The sequence below is a fragment of the Notechis scutatus genome, chromosome 1 (assembly GCF_049901735.1).
Source record: "Notechis scutatus isolate UNSWTSFEM ecotype Mainland chromosome 1, rNotScu1.2, whole genome shotgun sequence".
Classification (NCBI taxonomy): domain Eukaryota; kingdom Metazoa; phylum Chordata; class Lepidosauria; order Squamata; family Elapidae; genus Notechis; species Notechis scutatus.
Window position 1 is genome coordinate 251,102,315 of NC_142009.1, and position 27,426 is coordinate 251,129,740.

The 27,426-nt window shown below is 45.9% G+C and overlaps 2 protein-coding genes across 15 annotated transcripts in view; one reads left to right on the top strand and one right to left on the bottom strand.

The window, feature by feature from the left end:
• Positions 1-104: 104 nt before the first annotated feature.
• The window catches only part of PAX6 (paired box 6), a 29,283-nt gene continuing 1,961 nt past the window's right edge, over positions 105-27,426 (top strand). Inside the window, exons 1-10 of one of the 13 annotated variants that reach the window (XM_026664630.2) lie at positions 105-212; positions 6,234-6,364; positions 7,256-7,297; positions 7,392-7,607; positions 8,719-8,884; positions 19,339-19,497; positions 20,259-20,341; positions 21,159-21,309; positions 21,552-21,667; positions 26,893-27,043. In XM_026664630.2, coding sequence (XP_026520415.1) covers positions 203-212; positions 6,234-6,364; positions 7,256-7,297; positions 7,392-7,607; positions 8,719-8,884; positions 19,339-19,497; positions 20,259-20,341; positions 21,159-21,309; positions 21,552-21,667; positions 26,893-27,043 — 1,225 coding nt within the window. In that variant the 5' untranslated portion in view covers positions 105-202. Of the gene's footprint in view, positions 213-4,398; positions 4,736-4,847; positions 5,109-5,624; positions 5,743-6,233; positions 6,365-7,255; positions 7,298-7,391; positions 7,608-8,084; positions 8,569-8,718; positions 8,885-19,338; positions 19,498-20,258; positions 20,342-21,158; positions 21,310-21,551; positions 21,668-26,892; positions 27,044-27,426 lie in introns of those variants that run through there. The other 12 variants (XM_087951047.1, XM_087951049.1, XM_087951050.1 and 9 more) reach the window with 12 other exon arrangements.
• Positions 21,238-27,426, bottom strand: part of ELP4 (elongator acetyltransferase complex subunit 4) — a 159,261-nt gene continuing 153,072 nt past the window's right edge. For both annotated transcript variants that reach the window (XM_087951056.1, XM_087951055.1), the window contains one exon: positions 21,238-21,474. In XM_087951056.1, the coding sequence (XP_087807182.1) occupies positions 21,340-21,474 (135 nt within the window). In that variant the 3' untranslated portion in view covers positions 21,238-21,339. The remainder of the gene's footprint in view (positions 21,475-27,426) is intronic.

Consider the following 27,426-nt stretch of genomic DNA (forward strand, 5'->3'; position numbering starts at 1 on the left):
AGATTTCAGGGTTGGGAGAAAACAAACAAACAATAAATTAATAAGTTTTGGGGCCTTAATTGAGAGGCCGTAGGATGAATGACTTCTTAGTCATAATAATACTGGAACTGCTGACCTGCTTCATTACCTTGGTTAATATTGATTTTATCACTAACAGTGCCCTCTTCCCGAGCCACGTGGGATCTCGGTTCATCAGTCCACCATGCAGAACAGTAAGTGGCCCTTCCTGTCTTTTGGGGTGCCCGCTTGAGCATGTCTAGTTGAAAAGGCGGTTTGGGTTTGGTTCGGCTTGTCTTGGGTGGTAAGGTGGCTGGGAAGAGAGAAAATGACTCGTTTTGAAAATATTCTTCAGCATGGAAGAGAAAGAGTGAAAGAGATTGGATGAATGAGGTTCTTTGGATTCTTCCACCAAGAGATGGGGGCTTTTGAACTTGGAAGCGCTGTGTGAAGATTCTCCTTTTGTCCTTAAGGAACTTTTGTCCTTTTGGAGGGAAGGAAATCCATCCAGCTCAGAAGTTGTTTCTTCCTTGAAATTGCACCTAATGGAGATGGCGGGGGAAAGAAGACGTTTGTGTGGACTGACAACCCATTGGTTGTAGATAGGCCCACTCTAAAATTCATCTGCTCCTGGATTCCTGGGCAAACTTTCAAATATGCAAGTCCTTTCTGAGTGTTGTGGAGGGACATAATGTGAGAATAATGCTCTACATGAGGCGGGGAGCTGATATCCCCACACGGGCAATTTTCTAGAAGTCTGATTCCTTTTCCTTGGCTCTCAGTGCTATGGATTCCTGTCCACTTCACATCACCCCTTTCCCCAGCATTTCCCAGTGATGAGCATGACAGCCTCTCTGGCGGGAAATAGTGGAGCACTGAGGCCTGTGTAACTTTTGCACATCTTAAAACTAGAAAAAGGAGGGATGAAAGCAGGGAAGGCAGGCAGGCAGGCAGGCAGGCAGGCAGGGAAGGAAGGAAGGAAGGAAGGAAGGCAGGGAGGGAGGGAAGGCAGGGAAGGAAGGAAGGAAGGAAGGAAGGAAGGAAGGAAGGAAGGAAGGAAGGAAGGAAGGAAGGAAACCGGATCCATTGCATTATAGCATGGCTCTCTGTTTGTTGTGGTGTACTAAAAACAAAAAAAAAAGGTGAGATAGTTAAAATCCTCAATCTGACGGTGCATCTTAACCTGGAAGGAAATTCCCTTAGCATGCAAGGTATTTGTCCAAGAAGGCGTGGTGCTAGGGCTATGGAAGCTGCTAGTTCCAGGCCGGTCGTTTTATCAGTCTGGAGGGTAAAGCAAAAGAGACCCACCTTAACCTCAGTTGTGGTATATTGTCATAAAAGGCCCCAGCAACTCTCCAAAAAGTAAAGTAGAATCCCTAAAACCGTGCCCAGAAAATAACAGCGCTTGTGGCAGTTCTTTACTAATGCCCTAGCAATGAGTTTCATTTCGAAATCCAAGCAATTTCTCCCTGGCATTAGGAATTCCCGAACCGTCCATTTAAAAACAAAAACAAAAAAACAAAAACGCCAGCTATCTTCTTTGGCGCCTAGGCACAGAGTTAAGGGGACGTTAGCACGCTGCCAGACTGAAGGACTGGACAGGGTGGGACGATTTCCACCGCAAGACGGAAGGCATTAACTGAGAAAAAGAGGATCCTGGTTTAGGAATTCCTGATTTATTAGTGTCTTTTAGGCACGGCGTTGGAAGCCTTGGAGATAGCCTCCAAGTGCGATGGGACGGAGGAAGAAGAGGCGTCCCGGATCTCGAGAGGGCCGTTCCCAGCGGCCAGCTGAAAGGGCTTAGTAGTTAGTGCCTTCCTTCCGGGACTCTCCGGAGCTCGGAAGGAAGGGGCCCTCTTTGATCTTGGTGGGATGCCCTTCCGAAGAGGAAGAGCCTTGTCTCTGCCTCTACCTTCGCCAGGCCTTTCCGCACGCTGGAGGGAATCCCGAGTGACATTGACAGGAAGGCGGGGGGAGAACCGAATTATGGGAAAGAGGTGCCAGGAGTCACCCGGATATTTTCCCCCCCTCTCTCCCTCCCTCCCCCAAATCTGGCCACAATTTACTCCCAGCCGCCTCGTTTCCTGGGGAATTGGGTGGAGCACAGGTGCTTTCAGCCCGAGAACGAAGAATCAAATCCCTACTTAAAATCCGCTCCGGGTTTCCGCAGGAGGGCCGTGATTTCGCGCCGCAGCTCCGCACCTTGGCGAGGGGACTCAAGTACACCCACCCACCCACCCACAAAAATGGTTGGACTCTCTTTAAGACCGACCGCGCTGTTTATTTACTGATAAACACGCTTTAAGCCTCTAACAGGAATGTCAGCCTTGGGGGCAGCAAGTCGCGCTAAGCATAAAGCGACTGGTTTCTTGGGGAGGTCGATATGGCCGGGCAGTGGAGAGCTGGACAGTCCCCTAAGCCTTATCTTGGTGGGGAAAGTTGCTCTCCCGGATGTTCATGGACTTGGAATTCATGGGTTGGGTTTTGAAAACAAAACCTTCCCCCGTTGTGCAGCGTGCAGGGAAGGCGAGTTAGCTCGCAGGTTACTCCTGAGATCAAGGTAGGTTTGATCCGTTGAGATGGACGGTGCCCTAATTTCCCCAAAAGTTATGCCGGTAAAAAATAACCGTAGAGCTCTTTGCAAGCGATTCCGATGTTAAAAAAAAAAAAAAAAAGCATATTGTGTTTTGTTTTGTTTTAAATTTACTGTAAACCCTCACCCCCTCCCTGGCCGGTGGTTGTTGTTCGGTGGAGCTTTGAAATCCTAAAGATAGCTCGTTAGTATGCCAACTCCGTCGGGATTGCCTTGGTGAGAGAAAGTGCAAGTCGAGTCTCGGTTGCGGAATCCGGCTCTCAATAGCTTTGGCTTCCCTCTCTTCTCTGCTCTCTTCTTGCGCGGGACTCGCTCGCCTCTTGCCCGGAACCCCGGGGTCTCTTTTCCATCTCCTTGGCTTTCGGAAGTTGGCTTGGAAGGCAGCCCCCCTTTGAGCACAGCGGAGCTTTTCTTCGCTTTTTTAAAGGAGTCCCGCAAAAAGCTCCGGCCAGTTCTGCGCCGGCCCTTAGGCGACTCCAATCCGGAGCCCCTCCGGATAAAAACCCGAGGTTCAACCCCTTTCGACTCGCGGCCTCGGCTTTCCTGGATCCGGGGTGGGCTGGGTGGGTTTGTCCCATTTTCTCTGACCTCCAGACTCGCTTGGGGGAGGGGGGGCTGTAGTTTCCCGACTGGGGGTGGGTGGGAAAAACACTCTCCCCCCCCAACCGCGGGGTCTCTTTCTGTGCTAATACGCCCCGAGGCCGTGGCGCTGAGTTTGATCGTCGGGCCCCTTTCGGGAGTCCCTCCGTGGCTGGGACTGGGGCAGCGTTGATGAAGGTTTCCTGCTCCAGGTTTGGCTCGTCCCTGGAGAAATGGCTGAGGCGGCCTTCTTGAGAGGGCGCCATCCCCTCTGCGCCCGAGCCTCCCTACCCAAGGCGAGCGTCTTTCCTGGGAATGGCAAATGCCTTTGCACTAGATTTCCTCCCGACCTCCCCCCCCCCCCGCCCCATTCCTCCATTCCTACCCGCAGGGAGATAGATAGAAGGGGGGGGGGGGAAGAAAGGCCGCCGGGGTGATGATTTGGGTGGAGGTCGCGGCCAGTTTTTCCCGGCTTTGTGTGGAGATCTGCGTGTCTGCAGCCCCGCGCATCCAAATTGGGACCATATGTTTTCCTCTTAGATGGCTCGCCCGAGAAGCCGAGGCGCATAATCATTGCCACTGGGCTCGAACTGCCGCCGTTCTCCTGGGAAATTAAGGCATTGATTAAGGCTTAACCTTTTTTTTTTTTAACATGGAATTTGGGAGTTGGGCTGCCTTCCTTGAGGCGCGGAGGAGGAAAGGCGTCTCTTGCCTCTCCGGTAGGCCAGCGAATGGCCTCCGTCGGCTTCTGTGAGGGTGGGGTGGGTGGGAAGAGAGTGGGGTGTGGAGGCTTAAGGAAGAAGAGCTCGCCTCTGTGCACCTCGCAGGCCCTAGAGCTCCGAGGACCCAGTGGCGATGGAAACCCCGCCCTCCCCGGCTTATGGGGAGCAGAAGAACTCAGCTACAGGCTTAAGATGTGCTTGCCTTGAGGCCGGGTCTGGCCTCAGGCCTCTGTAGGACGTGGGTCGGGGGAAGGACGACCAAGATTTCTCTACAGTCCAGGCCAATGTGGGGAGGGGGGAAGAGAGAGAGGGGGAGAAAGGGAGGCCCTGGGTGCCGGTGTTGAGCATAAAAGCTCTCCAGGAAACAAGTCCTTGGTGGAGGGAGGGCGAGAGGGGGGAGAAAAGTGGGCCTCGGATCCCGCCCCCTCCCCGGGCTGCCTTTCCCGAGCTCCTTCCTGGTCAGCAACTCCATCCTAAAAGCAAAGAGGGCTTGCTGTTTCCCCGTTTAGACGCCTTGCAGCCATGGCTGGTCAGTTCTCCAGTGGCCTTTACGTGAAGACTCCCAGCCCGCTCTCCTCCTCCTCCTCCTCCTCCTCTCCCCACTGCTCTCTCTCCAACTCTTGTCACTTCGGATTTATCGCGGAGGCAGCGCGCCCCTTCGGTGGTGTCCGGATTGACCCTGTGGGCTCCCTTCAAAAGTCGCTTCTCCTCGAAGGGATAGCTAGGCGAGTTCACTCTCGTCGGAGTGATACCCAAATCCGGACGGAAAGGGTCGTTTTTATCCTGCTCCCGTTTGTCGTGGCGACGCAATATCCAAGAGCGGAGCACTGTCACAAAGTGACAGGTCTGCTACAAGTGCTCCAACTGATCTTTTCAATTAGCCTTCCATGCATGATCCGGCCCGACTTCCGCCTATTTCCAGAAATTAAGCTCAAACTTGACGTGCAGCTAGTTTTATTTTAAAGACAAATGTCAGAGAGACTCATCATATTTTCCTGCTCTTCTATATTTGGAGCTTATTTATTGCTAAGGAGCCGAGGCTCCTGGAGTCAATTTAGCAGAAGGCTCCAAAGAGAGAAGGCGAGCAGAGCAGAAGCAGAGACTGACAGAAAGAGGGGAGAGAGAAAGAAAGAAAGAAAGAAAGAAAGAAAAAGAGAGAGAGAGAGGCCAGATCTTCTCCGGGGAACCTTTTCTCTCTCCAAAGCTTAACGCTGCAGGTCGGGGATCCTTTTCAAGCCCCTTTTTGGGAGTCTTGCCTTTGGCCGGGTGGGGGGGGGGGGGGGGAGCTGTGCGGAGAGGATGCAGACCAAGTTCGTGGCTTTTCCTGAATAACCCTGGTGTCCCTTCTCCCCCCCCCCAGCTTTTACCTCCAACGTGTGTGGGGGGGGGGGGAATGGGGGAAAGGCGACTTTCTGGGGGTGGCCCAATTTGGAAGAGGGGGAGAACCAAGCAGCCCGGGCTGCTTCTCCTGCTTTGCGGAGGGGGGGAAGGGAAGGGAAGGGAAGAGAGGTGAGGGAGGACAAGGCACCCTTGCCGGGCCCAAGCTGCCCTGTGTGTGCTCCCGGAGCCAAGCGCCTGGCTTCCAAGGCTCAATCCGAGAAACGGGCGGCTTTTTTTTCTTCTTTTTGCTGTCCCCCCCACCCCACCTTTCTTCCCAGCCCCCCTCCCCCTCCAGCCGCCGCCGCCGCTGCTGCTTTTCCTTGCTCGGCTCTTGCCAAACCTGCTGAAAGGATGACGGCTGAGTAGGAAGGGTGTAAAGCGAATGTTGCTCTTCTGGACAGAGCCGGCCGTCAATGGATTCGGCATTCCGCCTAGAATTGGGGAAGGGGGCCGAAGAGAGAAGCTGGGGCGGTGAGACAGGAGAGCCGATAGCGGAGCAATAACTTCCCTCCCAAACCCCACCCGATCCCCTCCCCACCACCACCACCACCACCCGGGGGTTGTCGAGCTGGGCTTTCCTGAAGGAGAATTAGAGATGTGTGTCGGGTTTGAACTGACGACGGCGGTTCCCTTTTCTGTGGCTATAAACCTAGACGGCGCCTGGAGAGGCCGCGGCGGCGAGGAGGCTTGGTTTGAAGGAAGAAGGCTCTTCTTCTTCTCCCCCTGTGGTTCTGCCAGGCCCAGCTGGTGGGACTAGAGCTGCTGGTGCTCCGTCGGCTCTCACCTCCCCCGTCGCCGTATCCCTGTCTCCCCTGTCTCCTCCCTCGACTGCCCCCCGACCCCATCCCACCCCGCCGCCCTTGCCTTCCCCATGACCCCGGAGGGAGCTGCGGGGCTCTTGCAGGTGACCCTCAGGTGACCGAGACTTCCATTGTCCTTCTTTTCCTTCGCCCACTTCGCAGGTCACAGCGGCGTGAATCAGCTCGGCGGGGTGTTTGTCAACGGGCGGCCGCTGCCAGATTCAACCCGGCAAAAAATCGTGGAACTGGCCCACAGCGGGGCTCGGCCGTGCGACATCTCCCGAATCCTGCAGGTGAAAACGCTAGTCGCCTCCCCAGTTGGAGCCAGCCCGGGGCTTCTTGCCTTCTTGGAAAACAAGGGAGGAAGAGGAGCAGGAGGAGGAGGAAGAGTGGGGGGGCTTTCCACGGCTGTTCAAATTTCCCCGTCCAGCTTTCTGGGGGTGTGTGTGAAAAGAAATAATGGATTCTGCTCAGTCCAGCGGTTTCTCCAAACCATGGGAAATATATTATATATATAAATATAATATATATACTATCTATTGCTTGATCAGTCTGTCTATGCCTTATTTGTATGTGGTCATCTAGTGCTTCAAGTGGTTGCCTTAGTTGGCTCTGGGAATGAACTGGGAGGGGAGAAGAGATAGCCAAATCCCCAATGCCCTTCTTGGAAATGTCTCCATTGCATTGGGGACGGAGGAGGGGGGGGGAGCTAAGGTGGCCTCTCCGCCCGGATGTAGTAGCTTCCGTTTTCTGCATGCATATATTAAGCGAAGGCTGAAAAACCAGCAATACTCAAAGAATCGCCTTTGCTTTGGCAATCCTTACCCCTGGAGAAGTTTTGGCCAGGTATTTGGCTTTAGGAAGGCGGTCCAATTCGTCTCTGATAGGTCAACTCTACAATCCTAATATCCTTTCCTCAGGAATGTGCCTATTTTGAAAACTGGTCTGAAGATGCCCGTTAGTAGCTTATCTACTAAACATCTTATCCATATTTGCCATCTTTCTTCAGTTTTTCTCTCCCTTCCCCTGTTGTCAAAAGGTGTTTTTTTTTTTAGAACAAACATTTCACCTTTGTAGCATGTAGGGTCCCAAATGTGATCTTTTTTTTTTAAAGAAAAGAAAAAGAAAAGAAACCTCTCTAAGTAAGTTCTCATACCATTGAAGGTATATTTTTGTGTTTATAGACCCATGCAGATGCAAAAGTCCAAGTGCTGGACAATCAAAACGTAAGCTTGTCATTGTTTAATGCATACTTAAACAATTTTATTTTTGTCTTGAAATTATTAATAATGTGATTTTCTGTCCACTTCCCTGATGCAGGTGTCGAATGGCTGTGTGAGTAAAATTCTGGGCAGGTATTACGAAACTGGCTCCATTCGACCGCGGGCAATCGGAGGTAGCAAGCCAAGAGTAGCGACTCCAGAAGTTGTAAGCAAAATAGCGCAGTATAAGCGAGAGTGCCCCTCCATCTTTGCTTGGGAGATCCGAGACAGATTACTATCGGAGGGGGTCTGTACCAACGATAATATACCCAGCGTAAGTTTCTGGAGAATCTCCTTTCTGTCTGACCTAGAACCTAGAGTTGCAGATAACCCTTCCCACCTTGTCTTTTAGCTCCATAGTCTTCCCTTGTCTGTCTCACTGTCCTTCCTTCCATAGGGGCAAAACTTGCAGGAGCACTTTGTAAAAAAAAAAAAAAAAAAGTAACTCGGGTCTCACTCTTGGCTTTTAAACTCTTGGGGACTTAAAGAATAGAAATAGGCTGCTTTTGAATATCCCAAATGTAATATATGTATACCTGGAACTTGTATATTTAGAATAGTTTGTAACATTACATATATATTTATATAACTTAATAACTTATATTAAGACGTGGGAAAATACCCGAAGAAACCTAAATACCATACTTATAAATACCCTTGAAAACAAAACAAAAAACATTGTGTGTGTGTGTGTGCGTGCGCGCGTGAGGGGTGGGAAACGGGGGGGGGGGGATCTTTCTGTGCAAATAAGCTGGGCATTTCTTTCTAATTGGAAGAGGATGAGGCATTTTTGCCTCAGGCTATTCGCTTCCCAAAGAAGTGATTGCCCTATGAAAGGAAAGTACTCAAGCTAACCCACCGAGGCCCTGCCAAAAGGGATCTAAATTTGCCTGCCTCTGCCTTGGTGCCAAATATGTTTGAAGGCGCAGCTGAACCCAGAGGTCTCTTTTGCTGCCGCTTGCTTTTCGCCAGGATCTCGGAGTCTCAGGCTCCGTAACACATGCCTTGCCTCCTGAATGCATCTCCCATTCCCCCCACCCCACAGTCCTGGGATGGCAGCCTAGCACTGCATCTTTGGGTGGGTGGGGGGCATTGATTAGCGTGGCCCTACTGAAAGCCGGGGAGCTTGCAATGAATGGAGCAAAGAGGGCCAGGGAAGACCTGTGTCTTAAAGGGGGCTGCTTGTCAAGAACTCTTGGTGAAATGAATGGTGGGCCCGATCCCAAGGAAGCCGAGTGAGTTTGGCTTCATTTCTGGCTTTAAATTCTCTGGGTGGACAGTCGATCTGTGGCTGGGATGGGAAGGGGGAAGATGGGAAGGGAAGGGGTTGGTGAGGTTCCGTCCCACTGTGGCTGCCATTTGGTGGAATGCAATTTCCCTTCCAGGTCTCTTCGATCAACCGAGTCCTACGCAACCTGGCTAGCGAAAAGCAACAGATGGGAGCAGATGGAATGTACGACAAGCTGAGAATGCTGAATGGGCAGACAGGGACGTGGGGCACCAGGCCTGGATGGTACCCGGGGACGTCTGTCCCAGGACAACCAACGCAAGGTAGGCAGGGAAGAGAGGTCAGTTCAACTGCTCTTTCCCTTCTCCTCCTCCTCCTCTCCTTGCAGACCAATCTGATTTCTCAAATGATCCTTCAGACTAGAGCCTAAAGGTCTACCTGACTCTTTCTTCCTCCATTTTCAACTCCCTTCTCACTCTCTACTCTGCCTCCCTGGGAACGCCCACTTAAAAAGGATGTTTTATCAAAGCAGAGGTTAACAGATAATAGATAATCAGAGTTGGAAGGGACCTTGTAGGTCATCTAGTCCAACCCCCCCCCAAGCAGAAGAGCCTACACCATTTCTGACAAAAGGCAGTCCAATCTCTTCTTGAAAGTCTCAAGTGATAATGCCCCCACAACTTCAGAGGGCAAGCTGTTCCATTGGTTGATCGTTCTCACTGACAGAAAGTTTCTCCTTATTTCCAGGTTAAATCTCTCCTTGTTCAGTTTCCATCCATTATTCCTTGTCTGGCCTACAGGCACTTTAGAAAATAGCTTGACCCCTTCCTCCCTGTGGCAGCCCCTCAAATATTGGAAGACCACTATCATGCCTCCCCTGGTCCTTCTCTTTACTAGACTAGCCAACCCCAGTTCTTCATATGCCTTAGCCTCCAGTCCCCTAATCATCCTGGTTGCTCTTCTCTGCACTTTTTCTAGAGTCTCAACATCTTTTTTATAATGTGGTGACCAAACCCACTTCCCTGAATACCACCCTTTATCTAGGGAGACCTCCAGACACTGCCAGGATAGAGGGTAGACTAGGCAGTTGAGAAAAACAACAACACTGGAGAAGGAGAGCCAGTGGATGAAGGGTTAAACAATGGAAAGACTGGACCCTAATCCATTTCCAACCACAGAAACACCCTGGGTGACTTCCTGAGCCTGACTTTTCTCTCAGTCCCAATGTCCTTCACAGGGTTGTGGTGAGGACAAAATGGAAGAGAAAGCACTACGGGTGTCCTACATTTGCTTTAAAAAAAAAAAAAACCTGCCCAAGAGCAGCAGAGTTTCAGGGTGCTTTCAAACCAAGTCCCCACACAAGGAAACTCCCTTTCAGTCCCTTTCTCCCAATTAAAAGGCATCAGACGCTAACTGGCTGATAGACTGGGAGCAAATCCTCACTTGCTTTGGAAGCGTAATTAACAAATGGTGAAGCTCTGGGAAGAAGCATTCCCAATGATGGGCAGGCTAAAAATGCAGTTCTTCATCTTTCAGGATCTGATTAGTCAACCTAAGAATTAAGGTCCCTGTCTCTTGTAGAATCTTGCTTTTCTTTGCCAGAAAATAAGTATTGAAGGGAAGGGAACAAACCCTGCTGTTGTGGGTTGCTTATACTTGTTCCCTTTTAGATAAAGGCTTTGGCATTTTGAAACCCAGGCTGGAGTACATTTGGATTTGTTTTTTTCAGGGGATTCCAAACTCAGGGGTTGATCACTGCTGTCAGGCTCTGATGCCAGCTATGCCTGGGCATTGCTCGTGGTTGGGGAAGAGGCATGTTTTCACATCCCCTTGGTTTGAGTTCGCTCCCTTGAGGATCGGAGCTTCTCTGCTTGTTTGCCTGTCCTCTCTTGGGGTGGCTCTGGTCAGCTTTTCCAGCGTCCAATAGGCAACACCCTACTGTCTGGGAAAGGAGAAAGAAGAGAGGAAGTCAGAAGAGAAAGACAGAGGAAAGCGACCACGCGAGAGAGGGAGAGAAGGAAAGAAAGAAAATCAGTAACAATATGCAGAATATCTGGTACAAAGGATGTTTCTGTCACACACAAGAATTTGTTATGGGAACAATTCTGTCGCTATGTAATTGCTCATTAGAGATCGTTTTGTTTCTCATTAAGGCGACATGAATAAGCATCTAGTTGAAGGAGACAGCTGTAGAAATGTTCCACAGGAGACCTCTGGACACGATATGGCACCGTTTGCCAATTAGACATGTCAGTTTTAAGAGAAGGGGGCTTTCTAGGAGGGACCCTCAGAAGACCAGGCCCCAGGCCTCATCTGGGTGTGTGTGTGTGTGTGTGTGTGTGTGCGCGCGCGCGCATTGGTGGCTGAAGCTAGTGGAGGACTGAGTCCAATACCACCCCCCTCCATCCCACTACTCCTTTGGACCTCAACACTTTGAATTCCCTTTGGGAGGAAGCAAAATAGATATCTATCAGCTTTGTGCATTGTGTGTAGACATTGTGGCAGGGGCCATTGTGGGATCCAGGAAGTGAAATATGTGCTGCAGCAAAAGCAAGGAGGACTCTCGTCACACCTTCACGGCTACTGGCTCTTTCAAGACAGATCTCCAGCTATTCCCATGTCACTTCTTTCATGAGCCAGAGCAAGCTCCTTCCTGTAAAACGTCCTGCCGCAATAAATCTGCCTTGAAAGAACTACCAGCTCAAAGTTTTCCATTGCTTTTTCCAAGGCTTCCACTGAAAAGCATCGGCATTAAAGCATCCAGGCACTGGGCATTGCTGTTCTCTCAGGACTGCAGCCTGGGACAGCCAAAACCAAAACCCAGAGGAGGGGGTGACCCATCAAAGGAGCCTCTTGGGTTTATTTGTAAGAGCCTCTGGACTCTGGAGTTGCTACCTGTCTGTCGGGTTAAAGATGGGAAAGTCGGGGAAGGTATGGTCAAAGCTTGGAATTGCCACAAACAGGGCATTCAGATGGGAAGAGAAGGGACCAACGCTTGGACCAGGGGGAGTTGTGTGAAGGTAAAAAAAGGACCCCCTTTATCATACCTAATGCCAGCTGTGTTGGCAAACCCTTCCCTGGGGTTTAGCTGCACCCTAGCCAACCCTAGCTGGGGAAGTTGAGCGGTTGTCCTTTAGTTCATCGGCATGACACCAGCTGGAGAATGTTGTGCAGAGAAAAGAGGCCAGGGAGGCAAAGGGGTTTTCAGAGTCTTTTCAGACCCGAATTTCAGCCAGTTCAAGGGAAGCCTGAAAAATCAGAAGCATTCTGGTCGCTCAGGTGAAGGGGAGAAGGATTTGCCCGGAACGAATCCCACACACTCAACTCCCACATATCTTGGACTGTGAGACCAAACAGACTGAGCAGATTTGAATCTGGCACCACCGACTTTAGGTTTTAATAGGAAGCAGCACTCTGTGCTCAAGGGGAAGATTTTGCAGTTCTATCCTACTGACACCTGTGGTTTAACTCTTTTCCAATCCTTGAGCTGGGCCCTTCCGATTCGAAATGCCTATGCGATCCTAAACTGAAATTCCAAGAAAAGGGCCTAATTTAATTCCAGACTAAATCTCACCCACCTCTTAATCGGAAGTAATTTACTTGTATTTAGTATTTAAGGCTGGCCTCTGCTCACCCACGCTCAGGATGGCAAAGTGAGTCAGGCGGAGAGTAAGAAAATATCTTTGGATCGGGCGCTCTTCCTCTTTTCAAAGACCTCGCTTTAAGGTTGCCGGCATTAAGCAGGTTCTTTCCCTTCTCCGAAAGTTACGCGTCGGGTTGTAGCCTTCCTCCCCGAGGCTTTGAGGATCGGGGTATCCTCAGTCAGAGTAGGGGAGCTCTCGGTGGGTGTATGTGGGCGGGGGAGGAGGGGTGTTGGCCGGAGAAGCCTGCTTCTCCCTCGTTTGCACTGCTGGAGCCTGAGGAGAGCGCAGAGAAGCGGGGAGCTGGGTCGCCCCAGCAGGGCTTTAGCAAAGGTCTTCCGAGAGAGAAGAGAGGCCAACCGGAGCCGCTGCGCTGGGCTAAGTTCTAGCGACTCAACGGGAGCGAGACTCCGGAGAGCTCGCCCAAGTGTGGGAAAAGATTCCCGCGGGGGGAGGTGTGCTGTGAATGAGGTGGGCGAAGATCCGACCCCCCCCTCTTTCGGTCCACGGGCAATCGGCCTCCCGGTTGCCATTAACAGGGTCCTCTCTGCCTGCCCTCTTCCGCCGCCCCTCCGCCTCCGCCTCAAGGATGCGCATCTTTGCAGTCGGTCGTAGCCTTTCGAGAACGGTCGGTCCCTTCGACAGGATGCATCCGTCTTTTGATTTATTTTGTTCCGCGTGGCCTTTAACCCAAGAGCACCTGTTCATTCTGCTACTCGGAGGGGAGTTAGTGCTTCCTCTCTTCGCCTCGTTGGAGAAGAGCAACGGGGGGGCAGACGGACTTCGGCAGACCCTCTCCCGAAAAGGCGCAGGACCCTCTTTCCCTCCCAGGGCGCTTGATGAGCTCAGGCGGTCCCGAAAGAGCAACCTTGCCCTCCCCCCCTCACCTTGAAAGTCTTCAAAGTGCGCGCAGGCCTCAAGGGAAAGCGAGGCGGTTCTTGGGAAGCCGCCCGGGTGTGTGTGTGTGTGTGTGTTGCGGGGTTGTTGGACTTTGTGTCGGGTTGGCTTCCAGCCGGACCTTGGCTGGGAGTCGCTTCCTGAAGAAGCTGGGGCCTTAGCCTGCGGTTTGTGTGTGTGTGTGAGAGAGAGAGAAAGAGAGAGAAAGAGAGAGAAAGAGAGAGAAAGAGGGAGAGGGGGAGAGAGAGAAATGGGGCAGGATGATTCCAAAATTATTCCCAAAAAAGGAACACCAGCTGCTCGCTCACTAGAAGTCCCCAGGCAGGGAGCTCTCCATTTTGGACGGAGGGGCTTCCTTGCCTAGCCCAGGAATTTTTTTTTAAAAAAAATTGTTTGGAATTCCAACCTTAAAAAACGCTCGCCCTGAGCTCGATCTCCCCCCTCCCCCCCCAGCTGGCGAAGCCCGTCGTCTACAAGTTGAGCCTAATTCGTTCTGAAATCGTTTGAAGCGAGCCTGTTTGGGATGGGGACGCCCGGCTTCCCAATGTTTCTCTCTCCCCCACCCCGGGACCCCCCAACAACCCCAGCCCGCCAGCCCGCTGATCTTAATCATCTGTCCCACTTCAAACCAAAGCTTGGTTGGGGTAAAAAAGAAAGAAAGAAAGAAAGTTGGACGGGAGCTTATTTATTGGCCTCGACTTCACCGCATAAAATGCGGAGGGTATATAGGAAATGAGGGGAGGGGGGAGCTTCGAATGGCGGGGGGGGGGAGTGAAAGAGGATTTTCAAAGGATTCCAAGGTGGTTGGGTTTTTGTTTTGTTTTTTTGCCCTGGAACAGTCCTGCCAATCTCCGATGTTCTCCCCCCCCCCCTTGCAGGGCTGCCTCTGTGTGCCTGGATTTTAAGAGCCCATTACTCCCCAAGCATAAGGCAAGGTTAGGTCTCAGAGGGGGACAAATACGGTCTCAATCTGATAAACGCCAGGCAGCAGCAAATAAAATAATGGCTACACGAGGGCTTGACAGAACAAAAAGAGACCGTCTTCTCTCTCTCTCTCTCTCTCTCTCTCTCTCTCTCTCTCTCTCTCTCTCTCTCTCCCTCCCTCTCTCTCTCTCTCGGGTAATTGACTGGTTTTAGGCATCCCCGAGACACCGTTTCTTATCGTTCACCCTGCCCCTGCCCGGCTCCCTTCTCCCCTCACATATAAGACTAAAGCCCTTCTATAGGATTTAGACACTTTCTCTTTCAACAGATGCTACAATGTTTTGATCCCAGCTCCAACAGCTGAAAGGTGCCGCAATCGGTTTGCTATCTTTCTTGCTTGCTCGGTTTCTTTTTTCTTTTTCTTCCTCTGCTAGTTTTCCGCCTCACTGATTAAGACACTAAGAAACTAAGGAATGATTTTATTTCCCAGCGTCTTTTATCCACCCCCCACCCCCACTTTTTTTTTCTTTCCTGGAAACAAATCCTCATACCCAGCGTCAGATGGTCTAGCTTTTAGATAATAGGGGCAGCATATTCACTCGCTTTCTTACGGATTAGGTCCAGAGAAGGTGGAACGGGACTATTGAGTGCTTTAGAAAGCTGCTTTTTCGCCCCCCCCCCCCTTAAAGTGTCTCTTTTAAAAGAAAGCAAGATATCTTAATTGTCTGTCGTTTCTTTTTCTTTTTTTCTTTTTAAAAACATATCTGTCTGTCTTCTCCGATCAAAACTTCGGAGTTAACAGGCGTCGGGGGGGAGGTTTTGAGGCGGAGAGGAGCGGGAGGGAAGACAAGAGATGAAAGCGGACGAAAAAGTCGTCGTAACCGTTATTGGAAGCAGATTTTGAATTTAGGGCGAATCTACATCGTATTCTGAAGTCAGTGGAGAGGGTCCCGTTGGTGTTAATGGAGTTGGATCCTAACCTTTGCGGTCTTTAATGCCGGTTCAGCGAAGACAGCCTTCTGGACGAGGCATTTGTGGATTTCTTTTCAAGCTTCTCTAACCTTTGGGCTGAAAAGCCGCCAATTTTTCTTGTTACTCCCAAAACACACACACACACACACACACACCTAGGTTTGAGGGTGTTTTACTTCTTACCCTTCAGCTGTAAACCGAGCTGCCTAACATGTCCCCCCCGCCCCCCCCCCTTTGGCCAGCTGACAAACAGACGCTGCGACACTTCCAGCGCTTGGATCCCCATCTGGCCGAAGGGAGAATCGCCGAGCTAGCCAAGGGACCTCGCTGGAGAGATTGGCCCTTTCCTGGCATAGTAGCCCAGCCGACCTGATGGGATCCGAAGGGCCTCGGGAAGTTCCGGCGCGGGGCTTGAGGCGGCTGGTTTTCCGCCCGATCCACCCGCGGGTTCAGCTGAATGTCCGTCCCTTTCTGTTCCCCTTTTCCCCGCCTGGCCTTCCTTTGACTTGGGTCGGGTGACAAAAGAGCCACCAAAGCGACCCAGCCGCCCGCTCCGAGGGATCCTTGGTGCTCTCTTGAGTTTGGTTGTTTTCTTGCAGACGTTTCATTACCCAAACTAGCTAACATCATCCCTGATGCAGCACTGATGGTGTTACCTAGTTTGGGGAGAGATTCGACCTAGCACTAAGGAGACGTTTTCGGACAGTGAGAACGATCAACCAATGGAATTAGCTTTGCCTTCGGAAGTTGTGGGAGCGCCATCACTGGAGACCTTCCAGAAGAGATTGGACTGCCATCGGTCAGAAATGGTGTAGGGTCTCCCGCTTGGGTGGGTGGGTGGGAGTTGGACTAGATGACCTACAAGGTCCCCTTCCGACTCTGTTATTCTGTGAATGAAAGGTCTGCAAGAAAACAAGCAAGTTCAGAAAGCAGGAAGGAACTCTCTTTGAGGTCTCTTTGGAAGCTTCATCCAGAACAAGCCTATAGGACGGTTTCCCCCCCCCCCCTTTGGTTTCTCCCAGTTTGGGAAAACAGCTGAAGGCCCAGACCTTGCCTCCCAAACCTGGAGAGTGCCTAGAGGCCCCTCTCCTACCCCCTGAAGCTTCTTCAACCGAGGGGCACAGGGCACCTCTCCCACCAAGGCTTTGCCACAAGGCAATCTGCTGGTGGATCTATGACAGGCCTGGAAACGCACCTGAGCCTATCACCCAGTTCTCACCCAGACCCCCCACCACCACCTGTTGAGTTGCTTGGACATCCATGTGCCCATGCAAGAGAAAGGAGGGAGGCCTCCCATCAGCTGCCAGCATCATACCTTTGGGTGGCGTTGCACCCCAAGCACCTTGGACACACAGTGGCCCTTTATCCCCCGGCCCAGAGGTTCGTGGTGTGTGGCGCTAAGGGGGCCAAAACATTTGGGTAAAGGCCGGTCTAGAATCCCAGCAGCTTTGTTTAGTGGCTGTGGGGCAACCAAGTGTCTGCTTCTTTCCACAAAAATATCAACCTAGAAGCCCTTACTCTGAAAGTGCTTTAAAAGGCAGCAATCACCTTTGGTTAATGTGTAGAAGCAGGGGCCCTTGTCTTAGACCCTTCTCTGCCAGTTGAAGCTTACTTAATCTAAGCTAAGTAGGTCCTCTCTTTTCCCCTCCTCCTCCTCCTCCCCCTCCCTCCCGTGTTGAGTAAACAGGCTGAATGTGTGGAGCTGGTCTATTCACCAGTTTAGGGGTGTTCTTTCTTTCTTCTCCGGCTCCTATAGAAGGGGAGAAAAAAAACCCCTAAAGAGCATTGAGTAGCCCAGCCTAGGGGACAGTGATTAATGATAGTAGTGCCTAAAGGTTAACATACTTCACTGAAAAGTCTGTTGACTGGGATCCTTGTGATACAATGTGGCCCACTGCACGCCTCAAGAGAATCCTTTTGTTGGGCCGGCCTGATTGTGTCCTCAAAATTCTGCCCACGAAAGTTTGCCAACCCTCCTCCTTGCCCTAAGAGTTTAATAGTTTCCTTTACTCTGCTGGCATTGTGTCCTGGTGAAAAGCAGGGGGGCCCCCCTTCGCTATTCAAGTGGTGGTGGTCATCTCAATAGATCTCCAAACCTCCATATGGTGACCACTGGAGATGAATCCAACTGTTTAAATGGGGGAGAAAGTTGGGGTTTTAAAACATTTCAAAGTGTTTGAAAAGATCTCTACCAGATCCTGTCACAATTCTCTTTTAGGGCTTTGAAAGTTAGATGCCATTGTTGGCTGATTATAACCGATATATTGCTCTAAAGTTGATTTCCCACAAAAAAAAAAATCTGTTTTCCAGGCTGGGGGGTGAGAGGGGGGGAAAGGCTGCTCGGTTTTTCCCCCCCCCACATAACTTTCTCCTTCTCGTTTTCCTTCTTCAGGACATGTATCAAAAGAACCCCTTGTTCTATTTTTCATTTAGCAACTTCAAAACCACTCCAAATTATGCTCTGAAAGGAAAGGGAGAGTTAATTTACTGACAACTTCTCTCCTTCTGCAGGAATGTCCATTTCTTTTGTAAAAAAAAAGGGGGGGGGGCGAGGGTGAAGCAGAAAAAAAAAGAGAGAGGAAGGAACCTTTCTCTCCACATATACCCCTCCCTCCATTTTCCTCAGGGTCTGCAGACACTTTGAAAGACAGTGCAACTAAGGAGCATATCTTTACCTCCAGCAGCTATGTGAAAACAATAAAACTTTCTCTTGTTTAATGATAGAAATTACATTAAAAGTGGTGGAAATGCCCTAATTAAAAATGTACCACAAATGATATGCCAGGCGCTCAGCTGCAGAATAGCATATTTAGCTACTTAGCGAACTCGCTACTATTTCTTGTTAAAATTACATGTTAAAATTTTAAAAGAAATCTTACTTTTCTCTGGTGCAACACATTACAAAGAATGGACAGTCCTTTTATCTAAATATAAAATTCCATTTTCAGCAATTATAGCCTGTTCTTGGTGATGATATAATTACAGCTGTGCTCTGTAATAGGTGTCAAGGCAATGCACACTCATACAATAGTTGAATAAAACTGCAGAACAATGCAGGCACTTCTAAATTCACAACCTTTAAAATGAAATTGACTGTGCAGAATTAAAATCAAAACTAGATAAATATTTTTTTAAAAAGATTACAAGCTTGGTTTGGCTTCTTAATAGCATTTTCTGCAAACCTATCAGCATCTAATTGATTAGATAGGAATTACTGATTATAGATAATCTGAAAAAGTGAGCATCCCTATTCTAAATGTACCAATAGGTACAAATAAATTTAATAGAAATAATATTTTAGGAAGGCATGTTAGAAAACGTGCACTATACTCATTTGAACAATATCTTTGACTTGTTGTGAGAAGGGACAGATTTATTCAGCTATATTTTTAAAGAGTTGTTTAGATATTTTGGAACTGGATATTTCTACCTTGGATATGTTTGGTTCTCCACTGTTATATATATTGATTAATGCTTTATTGCCAGCTATTTTGAACATCACTGAATTATAGAAAGGAATAAGTCCTGTGTCTTTTCTGCCACCATTCCATTTGCCTAGAAGTCACTGAATTGCCCTTATCAAATTTGCCATCCAAGAATTCTCTGTATTCTTCAAAATAGACAAATCATTGCAATAGATACCACAGCCTCTCCAGTCCTAGCCATCTTCTGACTGCCATACATGCTACAATGAGCAGAGAAGGTCCTGACATCTACAAGTTTTTTCTGCATTTCAGTTTAGGGTCAATCTCATGAAAATGTTTGGGTGTTGAGTACAATGCTTTCAACTCCTGCATTCAAACTGGATCAAAACGACCATGTACATTTTAGTAAGTCATAGATTTCAAAAGTAGCATACATATGTTTTAGATTTAGCACATATAAAAATTTAAATCCAAATGTGAAATATGAAAGCCAGTTTGGTGTAGTGATTAAGACACTTAGGCTAGAAACCAGGAGACTGTAAGTTCAAGAGGTGTCTTGGACATCAAGACAGCTGGATAATCTTGGGCCAATCACTTTCTCTCAGTCCTAGGAAGAAAGCAATGGAAAACTATTTCTGAAAAACTTTGCCAAGAAAATTGCAAGGACTTTGTCCAAGCAATTTCCAAGAATCAGACAGAATTAAAGGGGGAGGGGGGAGAAATGAAATATGGATTGAGTCACAAGAATATTATTATTCAGCATAGATGAATAATAATTTCCAGAATGAGCAATTGGATTACTGTATTGTCACTTTGGGATAATGAAACAATGAGATCCGGGGCATGGTTGGCTGTGTTTACTGTGGTGTATGAGTTCAGCACAAACTTTCTTAGCATAGTTTCCTCTTTCTTTTGCAGATGGCTGCCCACAGCAAGAAGGAGGGGGCGAAAATACCAATTCCATCAGCTCCAATGGAGAAGATTCAGATGAGGCCCAGATGAGACTCCAGTTGAAAAGAAAGCTGCAGAGAAATCGGACGTCCTTTACCCAAGAACAAATCGAAGCACTTGAGAAAGGTAAGACATGACCAAAAGTCAGAACAAGGGACACATAAAGTACTGTACTGCCTTTTCTCTCCTGGCATGGTATGATCAATCTGGGACAGACATGGAACAGTTGTCCATTGATAAAGTCTAGGAATGTTGTTGCTGTTGCTATTATTATTATTATTATTATTATTATTATTATTATTATTATTATTATTATTATTATTATTATTATTATTATGGCTTTGGGATGCAGTGATTATACAAGCAGCAGGGCAAGCATTTGGAACTGGAACTTCAAAAATATCCTAATATCCATTGTCTTTGTTGTGAGACTTTCAGAGGCAATCTTGAATCTCACTTTTTTGGATAAAAATGTACACAAAACTCAATCCACCATCCTCAGTTCCCTTCCTCCCAATGTAGTTGATTTGGAAGTCATCTGTTTTGAAGTCTGAGTTATCATTTGAAATTGTCTTGAAAGTTAGTGTGAGAAAGTTACTTTAGGGATTATCTATTAACTGCTTAAATGCAGCTATTATTTGTTTCTACCTGAACACAATCTATGATTGTATAAATCATTTTAATATGAAGCACTTGATTGGGAAGGTATTCAATAATAACATCTCACACTTTAAATCAAAGCTGCATTATATGATCTTGTTCAAAGCGTTCCTCTGATGACATTCCTCATAAAAGATTTAGAATGACAAGTGCACTCAGAATATTCCAAAAGTTAAAAGCAAAAAAACTTACCTTAATGCCAATTCTATGGGTTTTTTTTCTACCAGAATTTGAGAGAACCCATTATCCTGATGTGTTTGCCAGAGAGAGACTAGCTGCCAAAATAGACCTGCCTGAAGCAAGAATACAGGTATTCTGAGACTCTACAGTATTTTTCTTCAGCTCTTGCTACCTTTCTCTTTTTCTTCTCTGTGCACTCATGTTCAAGAAGATGGTATGCAGAGATGGGATTCAGCAGGTTCTGACCAGTTCTGGAGAACCGGTAGCGGAAATTTTGAGTAGTTTGGAGAACCAGCACATGCCACCTCTGACTGGAGATTTTACGGTATCCTTCCCCTGCCACTCCCACCAAGCCACACCCACAGAACCGGTAGTAAAAAAAAATTGAATCCCACCACTGGTGGTATGGGTGACTTTCATTGTTAATAATTTAATAAATTGTTTTAATTCTGATTTTAATCACATTAAGGCTTGTTTTGTTTGGTACTCTGTATTTTCTTTTGTTGCAATCCACCTATAGTATTGAAATAATCAGAAAAGCAGGCATTCATCCATTCAGTAATACATTGATCGATAAAATAAATGCAAATTCTGGTGAAGTTATCTGCATCTTTCTTAAAGAAAGCAGTGTGCATGTTCACCTTCATCTAGAACTCATCTAGAGAGATGTTCTAATTCAAATGTAATAAATATGTTCCCAAATTTCCTATTTGGAAAGTCCACCATGCAAAGATAATCTTTCATGGTCTTTGCTAAACTTTTTTTTGCACCAATGAATATGGTAATAGATCAAAAATGTGGAAGCGAGTATTTCATGAAGATGGTCTTTTTATTTTCACAAACGTTTTCTCTTAGTTCTACAGCCATTACTGAGTTATTTTTCTTCTTTGTATGATGCATTTCTCTTTCTCCTCCTTGAACTAATAGGAAATATATTGTATTGGCAGGTATGGTTTTCCAACAGGAGAGCAAAGTGGAGACGAGAAGAGAAACTAAGAAACCAGAGAAGACAAGCGAGCAACACCCCCAGTCATATTCCCATCAGCAGTAGTTTTAGCACAAGTGTCTACCAACCGATCCCGCAACCCACAACACCGGGTAATATGCTTTTAGAAGTATATCATGCAATTACTCACCCTTTCTGGGCAATGCCATGGAACACTGTCCTGCAACTTTACCCAACATGGAGTCTTCCAAATGTACTGGCTGGGCATTATGAGAGATAGAGTCTGTCGCGTCTGGGAGCCGCCAAGTTGGGGAATGCTGCCAAAAGTAATGCAGTCATCTGATCAAAGTGTAACTAATACATCCATCCTCTCTATCTATCTATTCTATTATAGTTTCCTCTTTCACATCAGGTTCAATGCTGGGCAGAACAGACACCGCGCTAACAAACACATACAGTGCTTTGCCACCCATGCCTAGTTTCACAATGGCTAACAACCTGCCTATGCAAGTAAGTATAATCCACTAATATGCTGTCTGAGCTGAGTAATCACTGGGCAGAATCTCTGTCCTTTGAAGTTAGTAACAATTCTAGACTATAAGGGAGATTTCTCCAGGGTTAAGAGGATTTTCCATATCAGGATGCTATCACCAAGTGTGCAATCTACTCAATATTTGTGGGATCTTATGCATATTATCAGTCTGATTTAACAAAATGGGAAAGCCTGGACTACTACTTTGATTCCCACACCCTCACAATTAGAAACACACACACACATGCACACACATGCAATAAAGAGAAGGAGTGGGATTGATGCTTTGATGTTTACCAATCATCATGCTGATCCGAATCTCTATCTAGTGATACATTGAAACATATTTTTGTTGTGTTTTAACTATCTTGGTTATGACAGATGTCTAAAAGCTACCAATTGTTTACGGATCACTAATCTGGGTAGCATGTAGACAGAAAGTAAATTGGGATAGTCTGGTAGATTTTATAGTTGAAGTATGGTAACAGTAAAAGACTCTAGAATTGAAGATGAAGAAAACTAGGAGTAATGCTTTCATTTAAGAAACAGAGAACTATATAGTGTCTTTTAGTATAAAAGCAAAAAGGCAGCCTGCTCCTTAATTCTAAATGGATCAAATGTTTGACACCGTCCTTCCTACTATTTTTATCTGATCTGTTAGTGATAGAAGCACTGTATTTCTCAGATGTTCAAAGTCTGTCTATCTAATAAGTCACATATGGACCGAGGCAGCAAATGGTTTGTTTCGGGAATCTTGCCTTTCTTTCAGCAAGGTGTTTTAAAGTCAGTGAGTAGATATGCAACATAATAATAATAATAATAATAAAAATTCCTAGAAAGTGAAATTCAGCAGCTTCGGTGGGCCCTTGGAGCTCATATAGAGGTGCAACCTAGAAGGCAAACATCTAAAACTTTCTGGCAAAGATGTAGATTGCTTCTTCTGGTTGATTTATCTACATTAGCTGAGCCAAAAGATCGGCACAGCTAGTGTCGATATAATGTGGTTCAGGTTCATTGCTCAGCATGGGGCTCACATTTTGTGGAAATAAATGAAATAAGAAGAGCAAAGTGGAAATGTGTGAACTGATAAATAACAATCAAGAACAAAATGGCACCTCCCTTTGCTAATCTAACGTGCCATAGCTATGGTCAGGTTGCAAACTCATATTTGCTTTAAGTCAAATAACTTGAACAAGTTGCCAATAAATGGATGGCTGCTTTCAATTCCTTTGGCTTGCAGTGACTTCACCATTCCAAGTCATCCTGAAATGGGCCCTCTGTTCCTATGGGAATCATAGTATTACTGTAGGGCTATTTATAGCCAGCAGAGCTGCCACTTCTTGATTATTTATTCATTAATTAGATTTATCTCCCAATTTGTCTTCGGGAGATGAAGCAGCTTACTTAGCATTCCTTTGTCTAAGTTATTCCCCACAAGAACAACATTTTGAATATGAATAGCATATGAGATTGTGCAAAGCCTAGAGTCAACCACTGAGTTTCCATGATAGAGAATGGATTTGAACCTGGGTCTTTGTGGTCCTAGTCCAGGGATCCCCAAACTTGGCAACTTTAAGACTGAAGTCCACAAGTCTTAAAGTTGCCAAGTTTGGAGACTTCTGTCCTAGTCCAACACTTTAACCATGACACCACACTGTCTAAGAACACATATATACTTTGGGTTTGTATTTCTTCTAAGCATTAGAGTATTCCTTCTTTTAAATATGCGCTTAGAATGTTAGTGCTATTACAATGGTGTTGCACAGTAGGAAACATGGGCAGTTATTAATCCGAATTAATGTAATCTGACAAAAATTCAGATTAATATCAATGAAGTTTGAAATCATATTCTTATAATCCCAATTCTATAGGCTATGAGACCCTTGAAAGATAAATTTTCTAGGCTTTGATCTCAAACAGGCAATCTTGCTTAAGCAACAGGAACATAAGGCTAAAGAGTGCTTTGTTGACTTCCAAGAATCCATAAGAATTTTTCTCAGGCCTCCATGCTATGCATCTTTTACTAGAAAATTAGTAGACCTGACTCATATCCAAAATATGCAGTCCAGTATAGACTGATACATGTATTTTGTCTGTCCTGAACTGTGATCAGTGGTACTGATCTGGAGAAAGTTAGCAAAGAAATTTCCATTGAATGTAAGTCAGTGGTCATTAAGGACATCTTGATAACATTTGGAATTGTTGTTTGAGTGATACTGATGGGTTGTCTGAATATTTGGTACTTTCTTTGAACCTACATAGTATGGTATAATGGAATGCCTGTTGTAATGAAACGGCTTGCGATGAATTGCCTGATCAGTTTTGGTAATAGTTCAATGTAACCCCATTTTTTCTCTAGCAAGGACAGTAAATTCAGACTCAAGATTGTTTTGCTAGCATTAGACACTTGGTTTGGGGCTGCATTTAGATTCCTGGAAATGCTTGAATGGTACCTATCCTATCCATTCAACCACATTTCTTTAAAATATCAAACTGATCACAAAATTGTAGAAGAAACCAAAATACTGTAGAAATTTCAGTGATCATTGAAAGAGAAGTGTAAGGCATACTCAATTTTTTTTAATTTGAGGGATTTAAAAAAAAAGTAAACTAAGGATGTCCTAAGCACTATTTTACTTCTTAAGAATTCCCCTTCTCCAAATTGGTTTCTGGTCCAGCCCAACTTCTATTCCAATTTTTATTTTGCCATTACATTTAGCCACTAAAACCTGCACCCCAGTATATTATAGAAGAAAATAGGCAGATCCTGAGAAGAGTTTTCTAACGCTTACCCCTTATAGTGTAGCCTGGGAAGTGGAAGAAAGGATTTGATTAAATCATCCAGAGACTCTGAATCCAAAAGGCAAAAAGTTTCAACTGGATAAATGGAAAAAAATATCTGTTTAAAAAAGTATCTAACTAGAAAAACTCATTAGTATAGAGCTGCTATGGAGAAAGAGCTTATTAACATGCTAGCAGACTTACACCTTGCTGATGAGACACCATGGCTATTGGCACCCTAGAAATACCCAAGGGGAAGCAGAGTATGTGAACAGCACCTGCAGTTCTAAATAGCTGTGTTGAAATGAATGTTGCTGCTAACCCTCGTGCTTGTAAGCATGCAGATTAGTACTCAGGAAAAGAACACATTTCTAGGCCCCTAATCATTGTTGCACTCTGAGGAAGATAGCAAGTTATGGATATTCAATGGCTGAGCTTGAACAACTATCTTATCAAGCGTCTTAAAAAGTGTAGCATAAAAAACACCCTACATTTGCAAACCTCAGAAGTTAGGACCTATGTCTCTGAATACAAAAAAAAAAAAAAAAAAAACTATTTAGAGATTAAATACTTTTGAGATCTTTTAGGTATTTCACCCAACTTCCAGCTTCCAATTGTTGAAGATAATTCTATCAAGGAGAAAAAGTTAATGGGACAAATTATTGGAATTATATATGATTATACTTGGAAAATTTATAATGCTATATATGCCTCTGTAATAACCAGGCTAATAACCAAGTGAATACACACATACACATACATATTTAATACATATTTACACACACACACACACACACACACACACACACAGAGAGAGAGAGAATATATTATACATACACACAGTATATATACTGTATATACACCCACAGAGATCAACTTCAATTTACTTAATATTTAAATTTGCTTCTGGGGCAATATGCATAGAATTATACTGCAAAATGAAATACTTTGCACTTAAAGTTCTGTCTTTTTTGTAATCAGGCACAGCTAAATATATCAAGAGTTTCAATTTTCATAAATCCCAGCTTCATGCTGAGAGGAAGTGAAATGTAGCATATATGGAAGAAAAGGCACCAATTGAAAAGTGATGCCAGTGTTACTGACACAGTTTTCATGCCTATCCAGATGACTGATATTCCAGATATGGCAGTGTCTTTCAAATGGAAGACTGAGGCATACAAGATTTGGATGAAAAATATTTTGCATTGTTGAATGAAATGAAAATTGCACAAATGGACTCCTCTTAGCTCTTTGGGTATTTCTCCTCTTTTGTCACCTTCTCCCCAGGTTTCTACATGCTCCAGAATCTAATCTAAATGGCGTGAGAAATACATTCCTTCCTTTTGGACTGAAGGAAGACAAGACTTGCAAACTGGAAATATAGATCGCCTGTTATTAATATAGAGTAGATGCTTTGGATGGGCACTTAGAATAATCATGAAAGATCCAAGATTTTCTCCTAAATTCCAGTTTTGGAAGTGACAGTTCTGATTGTACATGCTTCACTGTTAATTCCTTAGCTTGCAAATGTTTTGAAAGCTTTTATGAAAATAGAGGTGAAGTGGACTTTATCCATAGATAGGAAAGCAGTGTTTAAAATTTAAATGAAAGGATGCCACGGGTCTGTTTCCATGATGTGTTTAATTGGGCAGAGGCTGGGCTGTGCCATCATCATAAAGCTTGTCAACTAACCTGGAAAATTAACCTAGAAAGATTTAGGATGAACTAATCTCCCCTCTCCCAGTCAATCATGCCATGAAAACAGGGTTTGAAAGGGTTAACAGAGAAGTGACCCTTTGTCTCTGAAACAGACACAAAGCTACAGAAGGGCCTTGCAGAAATGCGGCTTTTCTAGGCATTGTATCACTGTTTCCTTTCTACTTTTCACCCTCTGAGACCATCACAAATGGGGTAGAGTTGGCGCTGAATGGAAAAAAGGGGTCAGCTTGGGAAAGCCCTCCCTCTGACTCCATCCACAGTGGCACTGAACCTAATTAGGCCATCAATGTTTCCCCCTCCCATTATTTTTTTTCTAATGGGGGGAAAACGAACTCTAAGCCTGCTTTATGGTGAGTGGGAGGACTTAAAAATAGCTTTTACGTGGCTGCCTTATTGATGCATGTCAGTGGCTGCTAGCACATCAGGGAGAGTTTGTTGCCCTGGGGAGAAGTTGAGTCAGTTGTGTTGGCAAACAAGAGCCAACCTCTGTATGCTAGAAAATGCAGCTGAGCACCAGAATTTCCTATTTCAACATAAAGCTCATCCAACATAGTGGAACAAATCAGTAAATAGGAATGTTGTGCAAGTTTGTGGAGATTACATTTGGGCTGTCTGTTGAAAAGAAAAGAAAAGAAAGGAACATAAAATGATCAACATTACTTTTAGTAATGAACATGATATTGGTCTTTTTTTCCCCCCACAGCCCCCAGTACCCAGCCAGACTTCTTCTTATTCCTGCATGTTGCCCACAAGTCCATCAGTAAATGGGAGGAGCTATGATACATACACCCCTCCTCATATGCAGACACATATGAACAGCCAGCCAATGGGCGCCTCTGGAACCACTTCAACAGGTGAGCAACCATTGGTATCTTCATCAGAGATACTTTATGAGGAGTGCTTACCCATGAATCAGAATTTTGATTCCTTTGGGCAAAAATTGATGACTTATTATCAACTCTTAAACAAAAGGAGAGGGCATAACATGTAAGTGTTTAAGAATCTAATTAGATATCATTGGAGATTATGAATAAAATAGCCTAATGAACAAGAAAGCCCTATTTTGTTAGAAATTCACTGTTAATGTAAATCATTTATACATTAATGCAAATGCTGTAGTTCAGCACTTCTTTAGCCATGTGGAATAATTGATAATTCTCCACTAATTTGGGGAAAGGAGGGTATCGCAATATAAAAAAATGCACAAAAGTGCAATCCATGTTTATAATCATATACA